The 27,432-nt window shown below is 34.5% G+C and overlaps 1 protein-coding gene across 1 annotated transcript in view; it reads left to right on the top strand.

Annotated features, from left to right (window-relative positions):
• The window catches only part of Rep (Rab escort protein), a 246,581-nt gene that overhangs the window by 213,622 nt on the left and 5,527 nt on the right, over positions 1 to 27,432 (top strand). Inside the window, exons 14-15 of the mRNA XM_090395371.1 lie at positions 7,131 to 7,223; positions 16,343 to 16,506. Of these exons, the coding sequence (XP_090251497.1) occupies positions 7,131 to 7,223; positions 16,343 to 16,506 (257 nt within the window). The remainder of the gene's footprint in view (positions 1 to 7,130; positions 7,224 to 16,342; positions 16,507 to 27,432) is intronic.

The following is a 27,432-nucleotide window of genomic DNA, read 5'->3' as shown; positions in this document are numbered from 1 at the left end:
TAAGAATTATTAGAAATCTCAGAGACATTCATTTGAAGACTAACCTAACACCTGCAAACTTTTTATCTAACATTAGAATGTCAAACTTGGACATTAGTTCTGTCCTTACTGCTTCTGCAGAAGCAGTCATGTCATTCTTGTGTAGCTGATAACTATAACACACATGTACTATAATGAGTTCACTCACTATAACAAACTAAAACTAAAGTATTACTGCCATGCTAAAGAAAATTCACTCTTGCAAACCTACTGTAACAAACTGTTCCTTTTATGCCTGCTAAGTTCACTATAGTATGAGTTGACTGCAGAAACTGTTTGAGGCATGAAGTTAAATACCATTTGTGATTTAACTTATTTTTGCAAAATAAGTTAGTACCCACTTTTTAAGTGTTTAACTTCATTTAAAACAAGAGGAGTCCACACGGTTAGCCTAGTGGCTGTACGCTTCGCAACCATGTGCCCGGGGAAGGAGTGTCTTAGGTTCAATTCCTGTCAGTGATGTGAGTAGCTGAAGGATCTTCCTCAACCATAGCCAAGTTAGTCGGTCTTGGGCATGGACAGTAGGGTTTTTTCCCCCAGTTTATCCTAGGGTTTTTCATCCTGCAAAGCAGGCAAACCGGCCTTGAGAACTCAACACTACAGGACATAGGATACACCGGGGCATAGTATTGCATTCTGGTTTACTTTCAACAAGGTTATGCCATCTGCGTTGTACATTACTGGTGATTAGTTTACGGAATTAACAACGCATATAAAGTATATTAATTAAAGGTAACTTTAATGAATAACTTCTATATTTCAGCAACGTCACATTGCCATCTTCAGGAACATAAAGATATGGTATGTGCACGCAGGCACTAACATCTTTATGTTCTTTATAATCTTTATGTTCCTGAAGATGGCAATCTGACGTTGCCGAAATATAGAAGTTATTCATTAAAGTTACCTTTAATTAATATACTTTATATGCGTTGTTAATTCCGTAAACTAATCACCAGTTATGTCTGACCAACGTATAAGCCTTGCTACTAGAATGCGTTGTACATTGTATACATACATTTGTTAAAAATTTTGTAGAAAAGCCCCCCTCACCAAGAGTTGTCGAGTTATTTTCAATAATGTTAAAACGCTTGATATACAGGACCGTCAGAAACATGTGATAATGATAAAACATTCTTCAAATTCCAGATATTGATGGTTTATATTTTTGATTTAAAAAAAAAAACGTGTTCAGAATCCATTGACATTAGAATAGAACTGAGTATAGCAAATGTAGGTCACTTTTGCATTTTTCTCTTGTATAATTCAAATAAAGCTAGCTGACAAATTTTCTTGAATATATTTTAAATTCCTCTTACCATAGTTGTAGAATCCCTTCAGATTGATAAAACATCATGATGGCATCTACTGACTCCCTCAACTTCATTTTATTCCATTTTCTAACAGACTATACATTGATTAATCCCTACACCTATTAATACTATGACTTCATTGACTATGTTATTGTTGATAGTGATGTTTTCTCCCTGGTGCAGGACACCAGAGTGTACAGAGGATTTGAAATTGGAAGTGATCACTATTTAGTCTTGAGCAGGATAAAATTGAATTTCATATTGAAAAGAATAACATGTAAGAAAGTTTTAAAGCGAATAAAAGTTGAGCAGCTCTCAGATGTAAACTGTAGACTAAAATACAGAAATATTATTGAAAATAAAATGAAAGAGTTTGAGAACAGGAATCAAACCTTGGAGATTCTGTGGCAAACTCTGAAGGAAACATTGATTGATTCTGCCAGAGAGGCATGTGGTGAGGTTGTGTGCAAAGATAAAAAAATCAGAACTCCCTGGTGGACACAGGAAGTTAAAGAGGCAGTGAAGGAAAAGAAGAAAGCATATCAAAAGTTCCTGGCAAATAAGTCAGCTTTTACTCTTACAGAATACAGAGACAAATGTAAGAAAGCTAAACAGTGTGTAAAACTAGCTAAACAAAAGTCATGGGAGGACTTTGGCAAGAATATAGAAAATAAATATCAAGAAGGTGGCAAAATATTCTGGAGGTTGTTGAAGAAGCTTAAGAATGGAGGAAAGGGTGCTATAAAAGGAATTAGAGATGATAAAGGTGACATGAAAACGGGAGAAAAAGATATCCTTGAAGTATGGAGTAATTACTTTGAAAAACTTTTAAATGAAACAAGCAGTGATGACAGCACAGTGCTAAAAAAACACTGACCAGGCATGCAGTCAGGAATACATATCCATACTTGAAGTAGAAAAAGCCATCCAAGGCTTGAAATGTGGAAAGGCAGCAGGAGTAGATGATATTCGACCAGAAATGCTGAAGTATGGTGGTATAAGAGTCTTACAGTGGCTGCACTGCATAGTTCAGAAAGCCTGGACAGAGGGACGAATTCCCGATGATTGGAGTAGAGCTCTCATAGTACCCATATATAAAAAGGGAAATAAAACTGAATGTGAGAATTACAGAGGTATTTCCCTACTGAGTGTTCCTGGCAAGATCTATGCAAGTATACTTGAGAAACGGTTGAGAAGAATTGTGGAAGAAAAGCTTGGTGAAGAACAAGCTGGATTCAGGCCAAATAGAGGCTGTCAGGATCAGATCTTCACTTTACGACAAATAGTCGAGAAAGCATGGGAATATAACAAAGATCTGTATTTAAGTTTTGTCGATTTGGAAAAGGCATATGACAAGGTGCCAAGAGAGAAGCTATTCAATACGCTGCAGTTATATGGTGTCAATGGGGCATTATATCAAGCAATACTTAGTCTTTATTTGAGTTGTGAGTTGAGTCAGCAGTTAGAATTGAAGGTAGTACAGGAAGATGGTTTAATGTTAAATCTGGTGTGAGACAAGAATGTACATTATCCCCTCTGTTATTCATTATCTATATGGATCACATTATGAAGGAATGTGGTATTAAACCTGATATCAAAATTGGAGATGTTAATGTCAGCTCTTTGCTTTATGCGGATGATGTTATACTTCTAAATAAATCCGCTACAAGTCTGCAAGATTCTCTGACTAAATTGAATAGCTGTTGTAATAGATATGGTATGAAGGTCAGCAATAAAAAGACAAAGACAATGAAAATAGGCAGAATCATTGAAAATGTCAACTGTGTTGTGAATGGAGAACCTGTGGAACAAGTAAAACATTTCAGCTACTTAGGCACAATTTTTACTGAAGATGGTAAACTAAATATAGAAATAGACAACAGAATCAGCAAAGCTGGTATCGTGGGAAGTCAATTGAATAAATTCATATGGAATAAGAAAGAAATTAGTCGGAACACTAAATTAGCTGTATACAAGACTGTGTTCAAACCAATTTTAACTTATGGATCTGAGAGCTGGGTCAGAAGTAAAACACTTGACCAAAGACTAGAGACCGCAGATATGAGAGTCCTGAGAAAGATTGGAGGCGTGAACAGATGGCATCAATGGCAATATCATATTAAAAATGAGGATATTAGGAAAGAACTTGACATTGTCAGCATCCAGGAATGCGTTAGCAGAGCTAATCTCAGATGGTATGGTCACTTAAATAGAATGGGAGAGGAAAGATTAGCAAAACAACTGTTCTCTGCCAGGTTGGCAGGAAAACGACCCAGAGGAAGACCAAGATATAGGTGGATTGATACGGTACAAAGTGCCTTAGACGATAGAAATATAAGATCTGATAATGTTGGAGTCTTGACAAGTAACAGACTGATTTGGAGGAAAATTGTAGATAGGAAGTTAGTAATGATGTAAGTTTTTCATGTAGTACTGTCATATCCTGTACACCCCTTGAGGGTACATGGCAGGAATTTGATGATGATGATGATGATGATGACCTATTCATACTTTTTGAACGTCTAAATGTCATATAGTCTTGGTTGTATTGAAAATTATTCAGATTGCATTTAACTTTACAAATCTCATAAGTTTGTACAGTGTTTTGATAGTGCATCTAAGTTAAACCTAAAATTAATAACCTTTTACGTTCCTGATTTAAATTAAAGTAAGCTTAAATGTATTTATGTATATATTGTTCCCTTTTTAACAGACCAGATTTCATTAGCATTATTATTTTTTTTTTGCTGTGTAATTTTTAATGTGAATCTGACCCATGAAAGATGGTAAAAATATATTACTAAAGGTAGGATGAGGATTAGATAATTAAAAACACTGCTTTAGAAACCAAAATAATGGAAAAATGGAAAATTTTCAAGCTACTTTGGTTTACAGTTTAATGTAATAGTCTTACACTGAGCATTGAAATTTGTCTACCACCTAAAGACATTCACAAACATCTATGCTCATAGTACATTCACGGATTGTTTGAGAGCAGAGATGCTATCCACTTGACCAACTAGGCCAGCATAATCAATAATCACCAAATTAAGAACTAAACAGCAAGAAATTTAGTCTTGAGCATGATAAAATTGAATTTCATATTGAAAAGAATAACATGTAAGAAAGTTTTTAAGCAAATAAAAGTTGAGCAACTCTCAGATATGAACTGTAGACTAAAATATATAAACATTATTCAAGAAAGATGAAAGAGTTTGAGAACAGGAACAAAACCTTGGAAATTCAGTGGCAAATCCTGAAGAAAACATTGATTGATTCAGCCAGAGAGGCATGTGGTGAGGTTGTCTGCAAGGAATAGAAAAATCAGAACTCCATGGTAGATACAGGAAGTTAAAGAGGCAGTGAAGGAAAAGAAGAAAACATATCAAAAGTACCTGGCAAATAAGTCTGCTTGTGCTCTTAAAGAATACAGAGACAAATGTAAGAAACCTAAACAGTGTAAAACTAGCTAAACAAAAGTCATGGGAAGACTTTGGTAAGAACATACAAAATAAATATCAAGTGACAAGATATTCTGGAGGCTGTTGAAAAAGCTCAGAAATGGAGTCAAGAGTGTTGTAAAAGGAATTAGAGATGACAAAGGTGATATGAAACCTGGTGAAAAAGATATCTTTGAAGTATGGAGTAATTACTTTGAAAAATTGCTAAATGAAACAAGCAGTGATGATAGCACAGTCGTAAAAAACACTCAACAGGCATGCAATCAGGAATACATATCCATACTTGAAGTAGAAAAATCCATGAAAAGCCTGGGGAGTGGAAAGGCAGTGGGAGTAGATGATATTCGACCAGTAATGCTCGGATAATAAAAGTCTTACAGTGACTGCACTGCATAGTTTAGGCCTAGACAGAGGGACGAATTCCAGATGATCGGAGTAGAGCTCTCATAGTACCCATATATAAAAAGGGAAATAAAACTGCATGTGAGAATTACAGAGTATTTCCCTACTTAGTGAAATACTCTGTAACTCATAAATCTTAACCTTCCTGGTTAAGATTTATGCAAGCATACTTGAGAAACAGTTGAGAAGGATTTTGGAAGGGAGGCTTGGTAAAGAACAAGTTGGATTCAGGCCAGATAGATGCTGTCAGGATCAGATTTTCACTTTATGACAAATAGTTGAGAAATCGTGGGAATATAACAAAGATCTGTATTTAAGTTTTGTAGATTTGGAAAAGGCATATGACAAGGTGCCAAGAGAGAGAGAGAGAGAGAGAGAAGCTATTCAATACGCTACAGTTATATGGTGTCAGTGAGGCATTATATCAAGCAATACTTAGTCTTTATTTGAGTTGTAAGTCAGCAGTTAGAATTGAAGGAAATACAGGAAGATGACTTAATGTTAAATCTGGTGTCAGACAAGGACATTGTCTGACACCAGATTTTTATCTGGTGTCAGATAAAAGTTATCCCCTCTGTTATTCATTATCTATATGGATCACGAGTGAAAGTGGTATTAAACCTGGTATCAAAATTGTAGATGTTAATCTCAGCTCTTTACTTTATGCAGATGATGTTATACTTCTAAATAAATCCAGTCCAAGTCTGCAAGATTCCCTGACTAAATTGATAACTCTTGTAACAGATTTGGTATGAAGGTCAGTAATAACAATACGAAGACAATGAAAATAGGCAGAAGTATTGAAAATATCAACTGCATTGTGAATGGAGAACCTATAGAACAAGTAAAACATTTCAGCTACCTAAGCATGATTTTTAGTGAAAATGGTAAATTAAATATGGAAATAGACAACAGAATCAATAAAGAAGAAAAAGTATGGTAGGTAATCAACTGAATAAATTTATATGGAATTAGAGAGAAATTAGTCAAAACGCTAAATTAGCTGTGTACAAAACGGTGTTCAAACCAATTTTAACTTATGGATCTGAGAGCTCGGTTAGAAATAAAACATTTGACCAAAGTCTAGAGACTACAGATATGAGAGTCCTGAGAAAGATTAGGGGCGTGAACAGATGGCATCAGTAGCAATATCATATTAAAAACGAGGATATTAGGAAATAACTTAACATTGTTAGCATCCAGGAAAGATTAGCAAAACAAGTGTTCTCTGCCAAGGTTGGTAGGAAAAAGACCCAGAGGAAGACCAAGATATTGGTGGATTGATACAGTAAAGAGTGCCTTAGAAGGTAGAAATATAAGATCTGATAATATTGGAGTCTTGACTGGTAACAGACTGATTTGGAGGAAGATTGTAGATAGGAAGTTAGTAATGATGTAAGTTTTTCATGTAGTACTATCATATCCCGTACACCCCTTGAGGGTACATATCAGGAAGTTGATGATGACAAGAAGAAACTGCTGCTCATAAAATATATGCAAAATTGTATCATATGTTGTGATTGAAAACAAGTAATATGAGTAAAATTGTTCAGAAAATTTTAGTTAAATTCTTAATATTTATAAAGTCAAAGCTGGTCTTGAAATGCTTTAACTCTGAAGGTTGGAGAAGCGAAAGAACTTGAGAAAAGCATAAGTGCTTTCCTCTGAGAAGAAGGCGTCTTTTTTTGTTGTAATGAAAATTTCATCATAGCTTGTTTTAAAATGAAGCCTCGTTAGCATTGTGAATATTTTCATTTAGTTTTCTTCTATTTTCCTAAATTTAATTTCAGAAAAGAATGTATCTGCTATTCTTCTTAAATATAGAATCATTATACAAATATCCTTGTGCTAATTATAGCTTTTTTCTAATTAGAAAGCAAGAGATTTTTGATAATTATATATTTATTTTATGTAGATGTTGTTCACATGATATGTCAGTGTGTTGAAGGCAGTACTGCAAAAGATGATCTCCTTCCTGCTGTAGAGCTTCTTTTTCAGCCATTGTTTGGTAAGGTTTTGTTCTTTGATTATTCACATTTATTGTGCATTAGGCATATCACCTCCAAAAACTGAAAATATATTATTATATAACAATGGTGGGCGGGGGGTGATAGAATTAGAGAAGTGAAAGAGAATAGCTGGTAGCATGTCATATTTCTTCTTTCGAAGAAACAGTAGTATTTATTATTATTATTATTATTATTATTATTACCCAAGACCCCATGGAGTCAAAGACTCATCTAGGATGTCCTTTTATCAAACACACGGCTCATCATACCATGCTTTAAACATACTCAAATTCTCTGCAGACACCACACTCTCAGGCAACATATTCCAATCATTCACAACTCTGCATGAAAAAAACCTGCTTCTCACTCCCCTACTCAGACCCTCTTTATACAGTTTCCAGGGATGACCTTTGGTTCTCCCCTGATTTCCCAGCATTTTCTGTAGAACCTCTCCAGCATTGATCCTATAATAACCCCCTTAATAACTTGTAGGTCTCTATTATATCTCTCCTCTTCCTCCTCCTCTCCACCAGACTCTGCAAGTTGCATCTTCTCAATCTTTACTCATACTCGACATTCCAAAGGTTAGAGACTACCTTAGTCAGCCACCTCTGCACCCCTTTCCAACATCTCTTCATCCTTCTGAAAACCAGGTAACCAAATCTGAGCACAATAGTCCATGTGTGGCCCAATCAAAGCCTTATACAATGGAAGAAGGGTCTCCCTACTTTTACAAGTCAGTGTCCTCTGCATCATTCCCAGAAGTCTTTGTGTTGTCTTCACAATTTTGGCTATGTGTCACCTAAATTTCAGATCCTTATCCACTATCACCCCCCAGATCTCTTATTTCCTCCACCTCCGACAATATATCCTCACCAAGCAAAAATTCTGCTCCCATTTTTGTTTTCCAAATTTTAAAACGTTACATTTTGCAACATTGAACTCATATTCCCATTCCCATGCCCAATTGCTCAATTTATTCAAGTCTTTTGTAAGGCCACAACATCTTCTCTACTCTTCATGGTTCGTCCCAACTCTGCATCATCTGCAAACAACTAAATATCTCCATCCAAATCTTCACCAATATCATTAACCTCCCTACCGGCCAATATGGATGAAATAGTGACACCAAATTGCACTTCTTATCCATGTTATTCAATGGGTTTTAGAGCTTCATATCCAGATTTATCTGGACATCTATAGACGTCGTGGCCGGTTGGGGGCGGGGAGGATAATATAAAAGTTAAATAGCAATGGCCCTAAAACAGACCCTTGAGGCACACCACTAGTAACTTTCCTTTTCCTGGATATCGCTCCCCCATACACAACTTGTTGATACTTATCAGATAGCCAGTCTCCAGTCCAATGCACTAATCTAATATCCAACCCCATCTGCTCTACTTTGACTATCAACTTATCATGCAGTAATCTATCAAAAGCCTTTGCAAAATCTAAGTATATTACTGTTTATCCTTCTCCTCTGTCCATGAAAGCAGTCACCTTATTGTAATAAGTAAATAGATTACTAAAACATGACGTCCCTTTAGTAAATTCATGCTGTCCATGAAAGATAATACCATTGTTGTCAACCCAATTCTGAATCCTAATTCTCACAAGCTTCTCCAACAACTTAACTACAACACTTGACACAGAGATAGGCCTATAGTTTGATGCTTGAGTTCTGTCACCTCCTTTGTGAAATGGCATAATCTTCCACTCCTTAGGAACTTGACTAGACTCATGTCAAGGCTGGCATCAACTCCCTGGCACATTCCTTCAGAATATGTGGTGATATATTATCAAGTCCCTTATTTACATCTAGTTTGCTCAACTCCCCCATACACCTCTTGCTCAGTTACAGTCAGTCTCTCTTCCCCATCATCAACTGCTCTCAATCTCTCCATGAAGTCACATTCACAACATTGAAAGACCTTTATGAAATGCTCATGAAGTATCTCCACTACACCTTCTGCAATAGCTGTCTTTATACCATTTTCTCCGATCACTGTCATCCTTCCTTAATCATTCTTTCTTTTTCTGGCTACATATTGAAAGAACTCCTTAGGATTCTTCTTGGCTTCATTAGCTAACTGCTGTTCATACCTCTCTTTAGCTACCCTCACCAACCAAATCACCTGCCTGGTCTTTGTAGTCCTCATGGAATTGATTATTTCCACTTCTCTTATGCTGCCTCCATAATGCCCTTTTTCTCTGTTATAGCATGTTTAATCTCTTTATTCATCCATTTCACACCTTCCTTATTTAACCTTCTCACCCTTGGAATACATTTAGACATTGCATCTACTAGATAGTTTTTGAAAATCCCCCAAGCTGCATTGATCTCTTTTCCAGCTAACTCCTCATTCCATGCTACACCTGCAAGCTGTCTCCTGAGCTCTTCATAATCACACTCCCCCCCCCCCCACCTTGTAGTTCCACATATACCCTTTTCTTACAGAGGTTCTCTGTAAGAAAAGGGTATATATTTAGAAAGAATATGCTAACAGTATAAGAAGCTTTAAATACACACACAAAAAAAATTAAAATCATATATAACACTTGTAATAAATAAGAATTCTTTAGAGTTTTGAAAATACATGACTTAACTGTGTAATAAAAATATTATTATTACACTTCATAGATTCAGAAGACTCATCGCATCACACTAACCATTATTCACACAATACCTATCATACCTCTGATTGGCTATAGATACGGTGTCCATATATTTTTTTGGAGAAAATATGGAGACAAATCAGAAATTATTTCATAATAAAAAACAGCAGGTTGCATTTATTTGTTTCACTAAAACTAAAAAGCTTTATAACATTTATTATAAAATATAAGCATATATATTTTATTTCATATATACATTTGAAACAATTGTATTATCACTTAAAAAATTTAATTTTGATGCTTTTCACAAGAATGAACTTTTTTTTAATAAATCAGGTTTGTGTTTTAAAAATTCATAAAACTGTATACAATTCATGTAATGTCGTGAATCCAATGTTGCATTTGGTATAAATGCATGTTTTCAATGTTTCGATTTTTAATTGGGTTTTTTCCACATATTGTTCACCAATGAAAATACTTGTTCAATGTGGGGCATTAGATCCAGGGAGACATAAGCAAAATTCAATGATTTTTAAAATCTTTTTAAAAAATGCATGTTTATCTGTGAAATATTTAAAGTTTTCAACCCATCTACGTTGACAGGACTCATCATTTTGTCACCATTCTTTGATCTTTTTGCTGGTGACATAACTTTTAATACACGAAACTTCATCAAATAGTTCGCAGTCATTTATGTTTAAGTTCCAGTGACTGGAAATGAACAAAATGCTTTCCTCGATCTTTTCGCCCACAGAGGGATTTCTCGTAGTAGGACCCATTCAAATACTTCTATTTCTACGAAAGAGCTGTCCCAGTTATTTAAATAATCAATGCAGGTTTGGTAAAATTTATGAATTGCATCTTTAAATATGTTGCCATCAATATTCACTTTACTATTTCATCTCCCAAAATAAAGGACAAAATGGCCATTTTAGAAAAATAAATAAATCTAAAGGACTGTCCTCTTAAATAAAAGACATATGATCACCATAGGCCTATAGAGCACTCACAGTCACCTCTGGAAATCCATTCTAGTCATTCACCACTCTCCAAGCAAAAAATCTAGCCCTCATGCCTATACTAACTATGCTCTTAGATGGTCTCCTGAGAGTGATAGCTCTTCCCTCCTCCTCCTCCTCCCATTCATCATATATTGAAAGTTTTCTTATAAGTTTCTATCATATCCCCTCTTTTCTGCATAAGCTAGACTTTGCAATGTATTTACCTTCAAGCTATCCTTGTAGTGAGCATTCCATAGACCTGTCACCATTTTGGTGACTAATTTCTGAATCCTCGCCATCACCTCATCCCAAAGAAACCCAGGTGACCAAATCTGTGAACAGGTCTTCAGTGGAGGAATTGCATACAAAAACAATCTACACAACACATGTTTGACATAAATACTTTTAAATTGTGTGTGTGTTTGTGTTTGTAGTTGAACTGTGAAGGAATGTTTGATAGCCACTATGTGTTTTAGTGGGTTTAGAAAACATGGGAATTTAGTTATTATAAGCTACCATGGAAATAGTTGTAGAAAAAACTGACATGAAAACTGAAAATGATGGTATTCTAGATGTTCATAGAATAAATTTGACAGATTGCTAAACAAAGCAAGAAATAAAAGAGCAGTAGTAAAAATTATTCAAGAGAACTGCATTCAGGAATGTATATCTATATTTGAGGAATAAAAAGCCATCAAAACCTGAAATGTGAAAAGCCAGCTAGAGTAGATGATATTCGAAAAGAAATAATTATGGAGATATAAAGGTTTTACAGTGGCTACTCTCATAGTACCCATTTTTATATAAAAAGGAAAATAAAATTAAATACGATGATTAGAGAGGAATTTCCTTACTGGGTGTTCCAAGTAAGATTCGTGTAATCACATTTTGAGAGGATAACAAAAAAAAAATTGTGGAAGATAACCTTTGGAAAGAACAAGCTGAGTTCAGGCCAAATAGGGTTTGTGAGGATTAGATTTTCACTTTAAGGCAAATAATTCAGAAATCAAGGGAATATGATAAGGATCTGTATTTCAGTTTTGTACATCTAAATTCTTGTACATTAAATTCATGATATATATCCTGAAGTGGTGTACCGACTATGATAAGTACTGCATGAAAAGTTTACATTATTACTAACTTCCTGTGAACAGTTTTTCTCCAAATTAGTCTGCTATTTGCTAACTCTGATATTGTTAGATCTTATGTTTTGGTCTTCTATGACACTTCTAACATCAATTCACCTACATTGGTCTTCCTCTGAATTTTTTACTATACTATCTAAGACTAGCTCTACTCACATTCCTGAATATTAATCATGTCAAGTTCCTTCCTAACATCATTTTTAATATGATTTCACCATGGATATCAGTCGATGCTGCTATTGATGCTACTCCCTTAATTTTTCTCAGAACTGTCATATTTGTAGTCTTCAGTCTTTAATCAACTGTTTACTTCTAACCACTATCAGTGAGTTGTATGTAAAACAGCTATCAGTGAGAAATTATACTGCTATTTCAGTGTTCTGACTTCTCTCTTATTCCATTGATTCATTTGACTCCCCATCATACCAGCCTTGCTACTTTCCATACATATATCACCTTTACTAAAAATTGTGCCTATAAAATAGCTGACATTTTATACTTGTTCTATAGGTTTTCAGAATGCAGTTGAAGTTTAGTTTCCTATAGTTCTGCCTGTTTTTAAAATAACAATGTTTTAGTTATTTGCTGATTTTTGTCATATTTGTTAAAGCAATTATTCAGTTTAGTTAAGGAATCCTGCAAACTTGTATTGGATTTATTTAATAGTAACATCATATGCATAAAGCAAAGAGCTGAGATTAACACTTGCAATTTAGATATCAGATTTAATGCCACTTTCCTTCATAATGTGATCCACATAATTGATGCATAACAGTAGAGATAATTTGTACCCTTGTCTCATATCTGATTTTTCATCAAACCATCTTCCTATGTCTCCTTCAGTTCTAATTGCTGACTTACAACTTAAATATAGATTGAATATCACTCAGTACAAAGTCCCATTTACCATATAATTGTAGAATTTCGAACGTGGAACCTTGTCACATACGTTTTCCAGATCTACAAAACTTAAATATAGATCATTGTTATATTTCAATGATTTCTCATCTGTTTGTCTTAAAATGAAAATTTTATCACAACAACCTCTATTTGGCCTGAACCCAGCTTGTTCTTCACCAAATTTATCTTTGACAATTTGTCATAACTCACTTCAAGTATGTTTACATAAATCTTATCTGGATCACTCTAGGGAAATTCCTCTGTAATTATCACATTGTTTTATTTCCCTTCTTATAGATAGGTAATATTAGAGCTCCACAACAATTATCTGGAATTTGACCTGACCAAGTTTTGCTCTAATAACATAATCTGAACTGCACAATCCCATTAGATAAAATCTACAGACAATACCAGTCATTTAACTCAAATCAAACTATTACTAAACTAAACCGGTAATAGTCTTAATAGACTGCCATCAAACTTACTTTGAGTTATCCCAATCATAATGCCTAAGAACACAAATACACAATGTTAAATTTGGCTTTATTGGATCAATCCAATGAGATGTCTGTGTGACTGTGATAACTATTTTTTTTTTTTTAATTTTTTTTATTCTTTTGCTTTGATACAAATGTGGCTTTCCAAAAACATAACATCTAGGTGCAAGCTGGAATCTCTCTGGATGATGCCTATACTTGTTTACTTAACAGCTGTTGTATGTTTCATTTAGCTCAAAGCTTGTTATGCAAATGAAACATCATCATCATGCTTGTTGAGGATTTAGGCTTAGCTTGGCCTGTTCCAGCCTTACTTTAATTAAAAAAGAACAATATTTTATATAGTTATCTATATTTGACTATAAGTTCCTGGCAAATACGTCAGCTTGTGCTCTTAGAGAATACAGAGGCAAATGTAAGAAAGCTAAACACTGTGTAAAACTAGCTAAACAAAAGTCTTGGGAGGACTTTGGCAAGAGCATAGAAAATAAATATCAAGAAGGTGGCAAAATATTCTGGAGGTTATTGAAGAAGCTTAGGAATGGAGGAAAGAGTGCTGTAAAAGGAGTTAGAGATGATAAAGGACATGAAAACGGGAGAAAAAAGATATCCTTGAAGTATGGAGTAATTACTTTGAAAAACTGCTAAATGAAACAAGCAGTGAGGACAGCACAGTGGTAAAAAACACTGCTCAGGCATGCAGTCAGGAATACATATCCATACTTGAAGTAGAAAAAGCCATCAAAGGCTTGAAATGTGGAAAGGCAGCAGGAGTAGATGAAATTCAACCAGAAAATGCTGAAGTATGGTGGTATAAAAGTCTTACAGGCACTGCATAGTTCAGAATGCCTGGACAGAGGGACGAATTCCCAATGATTGGAGTCGAGCTCTCATAGTACCCATATATCAAAAGGGAAATAAAACTGAATGTGAGAATTACAGAGGTATTTCCCTACTGAGTGTTCCTGGTAATATATATGCAAATATACTTGAGAAACGGTTGAGAAGAATTGTGGAAGAAAAGTTTTGTTGATTTGGAAAAGGCATATGACAAGGTGCCAAGAGAGAAGCTATTCAATACGATACAGTTATATGGGGCATTATATCAAGCAATACTTAGTCTTTATTTGAGTTGTAAGTCAGCAGTTAGAATTGAAGGAAGTACAGAAAGATGGTTTAATGTTAAATCTGGTGTCAGACAAGGATGTACATTATCCCCTCTGTTATTCACTATCTATATGGATCACATTATGAAGGAAAGTGGTATTAAACATGATATCAAAATTGGAGATGTTAATGGCAGTTTTTTGCTTTATGCGGACAATGTTATACTTCTAAGTAAATCCGCTACTAGTCTGCAAGATTCACTGACTAAATTGAATAACTGTTGTAATAGATGTGGTATGAAGGTCAGCAATAAAAAGACAAAGACAATGAAAATAGGCAGAATCATTGAAAATGTCAACTGTGATGTCAACTAGAATGGAGAACATGTGGAACAAGAAAAACATTTGAGCTACTTAGGCACGATTTTTAGTGAAGATGGTAAATTAAATATAGAAATAGACAACAGAATCAACAAAGCTGGTATAGTAGGAAGTCAACTGAATAAATTCATATGGAATAAGAGAGAAATTAGTCGGAACACTAAATTAGCTGTGTTCAAACCAGTTTTAACTTATGGATCTGAGAGCTGGGTCAGAAGTAAAACACTTGACCAAAGACTAGAGACCGCAGATATGAGAGTCCTGAGAAAGATTAGAGGCGTTAACAGATGGCATCAATGGCAATATCATATTAAAAACGAGGATATTAGGAAAGAACTTGATATTGTCAGCATCCAGGAATGCATTAGCAGAGCTAATCTCAGGTGGTATGGTCACTTAAACAGAATGGGCGAGGAAAGATTAGCAAAACAAGTGTTCTCTGCCAGGTTGGCAGGAAAACGACCCAGAGGAAGACCAAGAAATAGGTGGATTGATATGGTACAAAGTGCCTTAGACGATAGAAATGTAAGATCTGATAATGTTGGAGTCTTGACAAGTAACAGACTGATTTGGAGGAAAATTGTAGATAGGAAGTTAGTAATGATTTAAATTTTTCATGTAGTACTATCATATCCTGTGCACCCCTTGAGGGTACATGGCAGGGATTTGATGATGATGATCTATATTTGACTCAGATAGTATAAATATATTAATCAAATAGCAAGAAATATGTGAATCATATACCATAAATTGCACATATATATACTGATGTTTTTTAAAATTGTTTCAAAGTATATATATAAAACTCATCTCTTATTTTATTTATTTTAGTAATTATTATAATACTAATCATATTTAAGTGTTAAACTAATTATTCTTACACATTTATCATACTGTCATACCAGAATGAAATTGATTTATTAGTTGGCTTCAACTAAATTTATTAAAAGAAGTAGATTAATATAAAATTCCCACCATTAATAATTAGTTGCACTCCAAAATGAATTGTCAAATTCATCCAGATTTCTTATTACTATTACTATGTATGGGTGGGGTTTCACTTCACAAGTAATGCAATTACTAGTGAAGTGAAATAATATTTCTGACCTTAAACCAGTAGTCAACTGAGTATTTTAACTGTTCAACTACAATTGATTCTCACTATAGAAAGCACTACTATAACAGACTCTCTCACACTAGAACAAACTACAGAAAAGTTCTCATCAAAAGCACCATAGTTGCAGTGTTATGTTAACAGAAATTCATTATAGCACACTATTCCTGTGATCCCTATGGGTTTACTATAGTGAGAGTCTACTGCAGTAGAATATATGAAATCTGTATATACAATATCTAGTAACCTGGCATATCTGACCTAATAAGATATAATCTAACAATATCTAATAAGTGGTTAAATAGGTAGAACTGTTGTATAAATTTTCAACAGCACCTTGTTTTAATTCGATATTCAGAACAAAGCAATGAACCACAGGAAGAAAAGCCAAAAGTATTATGGTGTCTATTTTACAACCAACTGGATACAACTTTTTCAAACCTAAATTCTAAATCAGCAAAAGGTATGTTATTGGTATCTTCTCCTGGAGTTGAGCAAGACTACAATCATGTTGTGAATGAGGTAAGAAACTAATATTTGTTATTTGCACAAATATATATATAAATTCTTTTCTTTTTTGTTGGGATTGGGGGGGGGGGGGAAGATCCTCTTACTTTTTTATTGCATGCAGATCTCTTTGAGCATTATTCATCTCAATCAATTTTTATAAATATAATTTTTCTAAGATTTTACAGTGATTATTTATACTGTTTTTTTTTTCCCCATGATCCTACAAACAAAAAAAATTTCATTTGATTTGGCATACTCTACTGCTACAAATGAATTAACATTTAAAAGAAGCATATTGACTTCGATATTTTATCTGTGGCAAATTTGTATGGAATTTCCATTTAATGGAAGAAAATCATGTATATATGGGGCAGAAAAATTGTGATAATACTAGGCCATCTGGATAGAATATAATTAAATCTGATATTTAGGCCACAAAGGCTCATACCTCTAGCACAGGGGATACGAGTCTTCAGTCATTAAATTTGCTCTATGGTTGGTAAGACTTGGATTCACATCCTGTCTAGGATGCAAAGAACTTTTATAAGGACTTTTCAGCTGAAAACAAGTTAACTGATTTCCTACAGAATATGACAGGTTTTTTTTTTTCCTTTTCCTTCTCAGAAACTGTTTTTTTATCTTGCAAGGCAGTCAGAAGAGCACAAATTTGTCAGATATACAGACTTTGCAGGTAGATCATAGTGCTAATTAAGCTATTAATACTCAAGGGCCTATCACAGCCAAGTTACTTGGTTGTGATAGGCCGCTGAGTATAAAACATTAATGAAAATGAGATACAATATTGTGTGATCATTTGCATGATCTAGGCTTATTGTCCAAAGTATATATTCTCCCATTCTTAGGCATTGCTGAATAAATTTTGATAAATTTTCACTTTCCTTCTGATTTGAGTAGAAACTCAATAATGATCTGTTGCCACATACAGATTGGCCATTGTTAAAAACTTGCAAAAAAAGAAAAAAACTTTAAATGGGAAGACTGGGTACAACATTTAGGATTTTGTAATATAGCAAGATTTGCAATTACAATTTTTATATTATAACTATTTGTATGTAGTGGAAGAGGGTGGCATGAGAGGCTATTCTGCCTTGTACATGCACAGTCAAGAAACCATTCATTCTGCAACTGTCTTGTTATGTGATGATATTTGTGGAAAAAATGCTTATTATTTTCTGTTTGAAGGCTCCAAGTAGATGGTTTGCTACCTTTCTTAGTGAAGATATAATGCTGTCTTCTCTAGTTTGTCAGAAGTGGTAAATTATTGCTTTCACTGTAATAAAGAGATAGTTGCAGACTGAATGTCTTCTTGAATGTTATAGATAACATTGAAGTATCCATATGAGTACAGATAGCAAAAAACAAATAGATTACTTTATTTAACAGGACACTCCAAGTAGATGTTACAAACAGTACTGATTTGGTCACAGAAGAGGCAGTTTTTTAATAAATTTGGTTGAAATTTTTGTATAGTATGGTAGGAGTAGGGATCGCATTGTACCACATTCTCCACTGCACATTGGTATCTGGTGCGATAGCTACACTCTTGAAAGGCAGATTCTAGTTAAAAGGTGTTAGCTAGGATAGTGAGATTCTCTGATAAGCTGCTTGCTGTGACTATTGGATTAATATTAAGTACACCTTATTCATGTGGAGTAGCTTCAATGTCACTGAAGTTTACTAGATTTCAAGAAATATACAGGCACTGAGTCTTTTTGTTGTCAAATACCTGCTTTATATATGATCGCGAGCATGGCCACCAGAAAGGGTGATTTCATAATTGCTATCTATTCAGCCAAGTACCCTTTTTTTTTTTTACTCGAGTTTGAGGGATGCGCCTCGTGAGGCTGGGTAATGGGATGTCTGCTAAACTCTCACACCATACCAACTTCATGTGGGAAAGAAAAGTTGCATCTATGTTTGAGCTCACCATAGGGTTATGAAAAGAGAGGCTCCATATTTCAGGAAAGAAGGCTGCCTTTACTATTTGTCACAAATCTAAGTTTCTCTGCTTTTAAATTTGGAGCATCTCTATAAAATGTCATTAGATTCAGTAGAGCAAATACCATTATAATGAAATGAGGTGCTAACCCTTGGCATTCGATTTTTCCAGCCTAAGTCCCATAGAAATAATCCTGTTTTAAACTCACTTTAAAAACAGTAATATATCGCAATCCACATCACAAAATCCATATGTTGGGAATAATCCTATGGTAAAGTACTTCATAAAATTTATTTTCATTATGTATTAAAACTAAAACTTAAAAGAAAGGTCAGTAAACAACAAAAATGTTGAGAAACAGAACATAGTAAGTGGCACAAGACTGTACATTGATGACAGAACACAGAGGATTTGCCAGAACCATAACAACATAAAAAAAGTATACACACACACACACGTTTTGATGGATGGCTTCCTCACTTCATATTTTTCTGTCAGTCCTAGAGTATCCCAAGGTCTGTACTCACTGACACTCTTCTTGCTTTACATCAGTGACTCTCTCTCTGACTTCAAATCCTATTTAGTTTAGTGGATGATGATTCCTTTTCTTTGTTCAAGAAACCCTGTAGTATTTAAATGATTGAAGGCTCAAGATATTCCATAACCAGTGACTTAAATACTGATCTACTCCCATTACTTTTGATAAAGTCTTGATATCCTTTCAAGATCAATTTTCCCTTCTTGGACTGAGTGTCACATCCAATTTATAGCACAAACATATTATATCCATCCTGCTCAACTGCTAACACTTTACAAGTCTCAGATCTGACAAACCTTCAAATATTGTTCTCACATTTACGATGGTGAAAATCTCCCTAAGAATTCTTGATGATATGCAGAAGAGGGCAATCTACTTAATAGGTTATCTCTTCCCCCCCCCACATACTCCCTTCAGTCACTTTCCCATAGACACTGTTTCTGTATTATTCCTTTTCTACAGGTTCTTCCATGGGCATTGCTCAACCAAATTACCTGTTACCATTCCTCCACTGTCTTCCTAATCATTTGAGAACTGGAGCAGCTTTCTTCGTTCTGTCCATGTCAGTTTTTTAGGAACAATCTCTCCCATACTGTTTTTTTTCCCAATGTGTACAACCTCCAACTTTTTATATTATAAAAATAAAAATCCAGAATTAATGTTTAAATTTTGGAATGTTACATTAGCTTAAATTAATGTCGCTGACCTGAAATCTGAATAATGAACTGAATATGTGAAGTTTGTACCATTTAAAATAACTTCAAAACTTGAGGTAGTCAACTTCATAATTGTCATCTCTAATTAGAAAGAGGAATGGGACATATGAGGGTAGTCTGAAAAGATCTCAGCCTCGACCATAGATGCAACACTATCGGCAAGATTTTTTTTTTCTAAGTTGGTACATCTGTAGTTTGTTTTATATAGCTGTCTGAAGCAAAAGTATTGTCTGTATCCTTTGAAATGGATAAAATTGAGTATCATGTGGTTATAAAATTCTTTGTAAAAGAAGGTTTAACACCAAAAGAAATTCATTCAAAGTTCATAAAAGTTTATGGGCACTCTTTTCCTTCGTTTTCAACAATTAAGAAATGGGCTGCCAAGTTTAAACATGGCCATACCAGCCTTGAAGATGATCCATGTGAAGGACATCCAAAAAGTGTAACAACACCAGAAATCGTTGATCAAGTGCACGATATGATATTGGATGACCGGCAAGTCAAAGTGCGTGAAATTGTTGAGACTATAGGCATTTCAAAAGAACATGTAGGACAGCGTTTCCCAAATTTTTCCTAAGACGGAACACTTCACAAATCCTGAAATTTTAACAGAAACACCTTGATTAGAGTCGAGTATCATCAGTCTCATATTCAATGTAAAGCTAAGCGCACACTATCGCGAAGCAGGCTGTATTGCATTGCAAAAATGCTACAAGTTCAAACATGTTTGAACTTGTCGCAGCATTTAAAACTATTAAAGGCTTATATTAATTTTGATAATTTTTCACGGCACACCTATTCACTTTCTGTGGAACACAATTTGGGTAACCCTGGTGTAGGATATATTTTGCATGAAAAATTACAAATGAAAAAGCTTTGCACAAGATGGGTGCCATGCCTGCTCACAGCAGATCAAAAATGCACTCGCATGAAAATCTCTGAACAATGTTTGGAGCATTTTAACAAGAATAAAACTGATTTTAATAAATTTAGTTTAATCCTTTATCCAAGTGTGAGCAAACAAAGTTTGCGCCTGAAAGTATCTTCAGGACTGGGGTAAGGTGGTACAACACCAGGGCACTCCTTGCAAAGGTGGTGCAAGCTATCAACACTCCTATCTCAGTATTTCCCATAATGCAAAACACATCTCCTTGCGGATATGGCTAATGTTATGCATTAAGGGAAGGGCCACAACCCAGACTAGTTTCAACCTTTATTGAGATCTCTTCAGTGGGAGCCAGGCCCAAGTGGAGATACCAGGCAGAAGCATTAGCAGGTTCTCTCTACCTATAGGAGTTGCCAAATGGTGTGCCACCCTTTTTTAATAAATTACTCTGGATTTAGAGAAAGATGTTGAAAGTTTATTTTTCACTTGGTTAGAGTATAATAAATTTAGTTTAATCCTTTATCCAAGTGTGAGCAAACTGTGAGCCCACTGAAGAGACCTCAATAAAGGTTGAAACTAGTCTGGGTTGTGGCCCTTCCCTTAATGCATAACATTAGACATATCCGCAAGGAGATGTGTTTTGTATTATGGGAGATACTGAGATAGGAGTGCCCTGGTGTTGTACCACCTTACCCCAGTCCTGAAGATACTTTCAGGCGCAAACTTTGTTTGCTCACACTTGGATAAAGGATTAAACGAAATTTATTATACTCTAACCAAGTGAAAAATAAACTTTCTAAAACTGATTTTGTATGTCGATTTATTACTGTGGGTGAGACTTGCATTCACTATTACACACCAGAATCCAAACAGCAGTCAAAACAATGAACAGAAGCTGGTTGTTCAGTGCCAAAGAAGACAAAGTTGGTTCCATCAGCAGGAAAGGTCATGGCATCGGTGTTTTGGGATGCTGAAGGCATTTTGTTTATTAATTATCTTGAAAAGGGTAAAACAATAACCGGGGAATATTATTCCAATCGTTTAACCAGACTAGACGAAAAAATTCGTGAGAAAAGACCCAGTTTGCAGAAGAAAAAAAATCATCTTTGATCGGGACAATGCCAAAATTTTCCCATTGTCAAAAAACACCTACCCACAAAGGTGTTTTTTGGCAATGGGAAAATTAAGGGATCTGCACTATGATTTGTTGGAACATCCACCCTATTTCCCAGATTTGGCTCCCTCTGACTTCTATCTTTTCCCAAAACTAAAACTCTTCGTTGCTGGTCAACGTTTTTCTTTGAATCAAGAGGTGATTGCAGCTGTAGAGGGGTATTTTGCAGATCTTACTGAGAACCACTACAGGGACGGGATAATGGCACTGCAGCATCGCTGAAATAAGGGAGATTATGTTGAAAAAATAAAAATAATTTTGAAATTATAAATTCATTTTTTCATTCTTAAGCCGAGAACTTTTCAGACCACCCTCGTAAGTGACGAACAGTTGACCTGTGTTAGTTTGCCTAAGGGGAAAGTGATTGGCACAGCTAGTGTGAACACATCCGCTTCCAAATTGGACAGAGAACTAATGTCCATCATTAGGTATTAATTTGAGCTAATGTAACATGTTGAAATTTAAACATTATTTTGGATTTTTATTTTTATGATTTCCTACTCTTATATGTCTCCCATTAGTGCTTACATTTGTACTTTTTCATGTTATTGTTTTTGTGTGCTTAATGTATTGTTCCAATCCCTTATGTTCTGTTTCCTGTCATTTTATTTGTTCTATTTTACATAATTTCCTTTGTTTTCTGTGAATGGAGTGGATACTAGTCCTTTTCCCCCTAAATTCACAAACCTTGTGCTATAACAAACTATTTTTGTGGTCTCTATGGGTTTGCTGTAGCGAGTATGTCCTGTATGTTGGCACATGAACTGTTGACATTCTTAACAGGAAAGAGAGACTCTTCTGATGACATATAAGATGTAATGTATTCTTGAAGAAGGAATATGAAATCATTAGCCAAACCTTTATAAGCCTTTAACCATACCATACATATGAACAAGACACAAGCTTCACAACACTATACAAAAGTAGGCTAAATCTAACTGCTTTGTTAATCGCTAATAAAATAAAATCAATAAATAAAAATGAAAATTTAAAAGAATTAATAAATCAATAAATACTTTTTTATACATAATAAGTGTAATAACATACAAATGATCAAAAAAAAATTACAGTGGAACTACATCAAATGCATCTTTAGAGCACTGTTTGTCTCAAGGTTTTCTTTTGTTGGAGTCGGGTGGCTCACACGTAAGCACTGCAGAATTGCAGCACCCCCAAATTTTTCTCGATATATAAATATATTTATTAATTTATTTATATTTGCTTGTAATATTTAATTTTATCATCAACAATCCTATACAATTCTTTTATTTTGTATAAAAATAATAAAAATCCATCTTGTAGCACTTAGGAGGACAAAGGACATTAGCAGCACTGTGTTTACCACAGTGTCATATTACTACAAGCACATGCACGTCATAATGAGATGCGAGCTATTAGTGTAATGTGGCACTGTCCGTCACGCAGTTCCACTGTTGTTTATATGCAGTTTGCGCCAGTAGTACAGTGTTCGTAGTGCTTATCGTGTTTACTCCGTCTCTTTAAATATTTGGACATTACAATTAAGGGATTTAATTGTAATATCCAAAAATTATAAATCCATTCCTTTGATTACAATTAAAGGAATGGATTTTATTTTTAAGTGATTTTGAATTATACTCAACTGTATAATTTTATCGATAATAAACAATATTTTTTCATGAAACAAAACAAGAAGCATATATTTTATTTTTAAGTAATTTTGAATTATACCAAACTGCATAATTTTATCGATAATAAACAATATTTTTGCATGTTTAATTTTTACCATAATTTTGATATTTTATCCAAACACGCATACACTGTACTTACAGTGTGTATGTATATTTCGAAAGATGCAGTATCCCCACAATTTCAAGCCACAAGCTGCCACTGGTTGGAGTTCTACCATCATGTTCTGGATCGTATATATGGGTTGCAGATGGATCTTCCAGTTTCTTGGAATTACAATCCATCATTCTTGTTGAGATTAGGATGATGAATCAGCATCTCATAAGCTTCCTTGAATTTTCTTTCAAACCAGGTTTTTAGTGCAGTATAGGGACTTGGTGCCTTTCCAGTTAATTCTGTGACATGTTTGGAATGCATGGTGTAATGACAGACCTGTTACCATAGTGAAGGAATTTGATGTGCCATTTGTGTTCGTCTTTTCCTGTTGGAATTGTGCATCCTGTTTCTGCTATATATATATATATATATATATATATATATATATATATATGGTAAGTTGCAGGTGCAATGAATTTTGTAAACCTCTGGGTAGGCAAGGTAAGGAAGGAGATCTTTGGAGAATTTTGCAGGAGGATTGAAAGTTGTCTTGATATTGTATTTCGTGTTCTATTTATTTTTTCCAATATTCCCCTAATGTATGGTTATAGTTATGGCATCTTTGTAATATTTTTTTACTTTTCATGGCATTATCGTTGAAGATTTTGTGAACTACTTTTTTCTTGTAGCCATTTTTATGAAGGTTTGTCTAATGATTTCATATTCCTTCTTCAAGAATACATTACATCTTATCTGTCATCAAGGATTCTCTCTCTCCTACTAAGAATGACAACAGTTCATGTGCACACAGGACATACTCGCTACAGCAAACCTGTAGGGACCAGAGAAATAGTTTGTTATAGCACAAGGTTTGTGAATTTAGGGGAAAAGGACTACTCTCCACTCCATTCACAGAAAACAAAGGAAATGAGAGGGAGGGGAGCAGAAAGGAAATGATGGAAAATAGAACACAATGGATTGGCAGTAACCATACATAAAGCACACAAAACAACACTATGAAAAAGTACAAATGCAAGCACTAATGGGAAACATAAGAATAGAAAATTATAAAAATGAAAATTCAAAATTAATGTTTAAATTTCAAAATGTTACATTAGCTTAAATACTTAATGATGTACTGTCTCTGTCCAATTAGGAAGCTGACATGTTCACACCAGATGTTTCAATCACTTCCCCTTATTCAAACTAATGTAGCCCAGCTGTTCATCACTTATGTCCCATCCCTCTTTCTAATTAGAAGTGACCAATTATGAAGTTGACTACCTCAAGTTTTGAGGGTTATTTTGAATTTTAATACAAACATTGGGGAAAAAACAGTATGGGAGAGATTGTTACTAAAAAACTGAGGTGAACAGAATGAAAAAAGCTGCTCCAGTTCTCAAATGATTAGGAAGACAGTGGAGGAATGATAATAGGTAATTCAGTTTAGCAATGCCCATGAAAGAACCTGTAGAAAAGGCATAACACAGAAGCAGAGTGTCTGTTGGAAAGTGACTGAAGGGAGTATGAGGGGGGGGGGGGGGAAACTTGATAAGTTCTGATAAACACCTAGAACAAAAATGATATTAAAGTAACTGATATAACCACAAGAAAGAACATATTAGTAGCAGAGTTATGAAGGTAACTTATGTTCTTATATCTTTGTATGTTCTTTCTTGTGATTATATTAGTTCCTTTAATATTATTTTTGTTTCAGGTATTTATCTGAACTTTCCAGCCCCCCCCCCCTTGTATGTGTGGGGGGGGGGAGAAATTTTCGAATGCTATTTTCTTAATTATAAGTAAAGTAATTGCTCTAACTCATGTTTTTGTCTCCATAAATTGTACATAATGAGTGCTGGCTATGTAACGTTGAAAGAAAGAAATGTAATGTATTCTGTCTGTTTATGTGCTTTTCACGCATATTAATCATATGCAAATGTTCATGCCTTATTAACGTACTTTGAAAAATTCACTACATCTTTAATTTAAACATATAGTAATACTACCATATGTAGAATTTTTTTTTTAATTATTGGTTAGTTATATATCCTGAAGCTAACAGATTCTTTTGCCTTCAACATGGCTTTTGTTTTCTGAAAAGTAAATCTTATGATTTGTTGCCTGCCCACCCAATGCAATATGATGTGAATCATATTGCATTCAATGCCCAGCATGAGCATGTTAAGGTGTGAAAATTGAAGGATCTAGGTTTTGAAGGTTGAGTAAATGGTAGATAACTACATGGATGTATGTATTACACTTATATGTGAATGTTAATATATTTATATATATATCTATATATCAAGATTTTTGTTTAATATGTATTGTAGTATCTACCTATCCTCTTCTTACCCTGTGATACATAAGACTGAAATCCACTTCTTTTGCTTATCCTTAGCCATCCTTCTCTAATTCTTCATAAAGTTAGTGTAGACTTTCTTTTCCTTCTGGGACATGTGTCAAAGCTACTCTTCTGCTCTGTCCATGTTCAGTATATGGCCAATTAACTTTTATCTGCATAATTTTATTTCACTTGCAATACTTTTTGGATTGTTTCAAAAACGTAATATATTCTTCATGTTCTTCAATTCTAATCGAAGCAGAATGGCCAGTCTGTCCAAAATAGCAAAGATGAGATGAGCAGGTTACTTGATATACAAGTAACCTGGTGAAAAAAGAGATTGTAATGTATCCTTTGTAGATTATAGGAAGGAAGACAGTTTCCAAGCTGGTTTGAAAAAGACATATAGAATGAATTTTACGAAGAAACTTTGCCATTTATTCCAAGATTACTTTAAGATAGGTATTTAACTTCTTTTCACATCAGATTGTAGTCTGGTAGAAGGATGATAATTATCAATAATTTTTTTAATGGTAGTTTTGTTGTATATGATGGATACCACAAAGACGGGTGTTATCAAAAGTTTTGTATATAGAGCTTGTATGATCTATTTTTGATTCCTTTTTGTTAGATGAACTGAATAAAATTAAAAGCAATCTGATATGTAATGGATACAACAAAACTACCATTCAAAAAATTATTCATAATTATCATCCTTCTACCAGACTATAATCTGATATGAAAAGAAGTTCAATACCCTACCTTAAAGGAACCTTGGAATAAATGGCAAAGTTTCTTTGTAAATTTATTCTATATGCTTCTTTCAAACTAGTTCAGAATGTGTCTTTCTACTGTGTGTGTGTGGGGGGGGGGGTATATTTCTACTTTGCTTTCTCCTTCACACTTCAAGTGATTAACTCTTCAATTCAAAATAAAAAGAAAAATACCTAAACTAAACTCCTAATTAACTTTGCACACAGGTTCGTATCCCAGGATATCTTATATTTAACTCAAAAATTGACCTATTAATTATTATTATGTGACACCTCCAGGGAGTCCAAAGACTCATGAGGGAGGGCACCTACTCTAGCTCTCTGTCTCCATCATTCAGTTCACCATTTACAGCAAACCGCAACTACCATTATCATTATCTACACCAGCACCATCTACCTCCCCCCTCCCCCACTAGTATTTTCACAGACAGTCACAAACATCCATGCCCACAGTGGGATTCAAACCTGCAGCCTTTGGCTGGAGAGCGGATATGCTAACCACTCAGCCAACCAGGCCAGCTCAATCTCTTCACCCATTAAGAGATTGAGTCTTCCAGTCTTTTTTAACCAAATAAAAATCTTTTAATCTACAAATAACACAAATATATACAAAATCAAATCAGCTACTTAACTGCTACACATGTGGCAGTGTATTCTTCAGTTTATAACAAGAAACACACTGATGTTCTCAACTTTCTTCCAGTCATGTAAACCAACAGTTATTATCCTATATGGACAAAACTCCTGGAAATATAGTCTCTTGCCTCCTATGGAACTTTTATT

Source organism: Typopeltis vanoorti, chromosome 7 (assembly GCF_054136105.1).
Source record: "Typopeltis vanoorti isolate ZY-2024b chromosome 7, IOZ_Tvanoo_1.0, whole genome shotgun sequence".
Taxonomy (NCBI): domain Eukaryota; kingdom Metazoa; phylum Arthropoda; class Arachnida; order Uropygi; family Thelyphonidae; genus Typopeltis; species Typopeltis vanoorti.
This window is presented reverse-complemented; position numbering and strand designations above follow the sequence as displayed.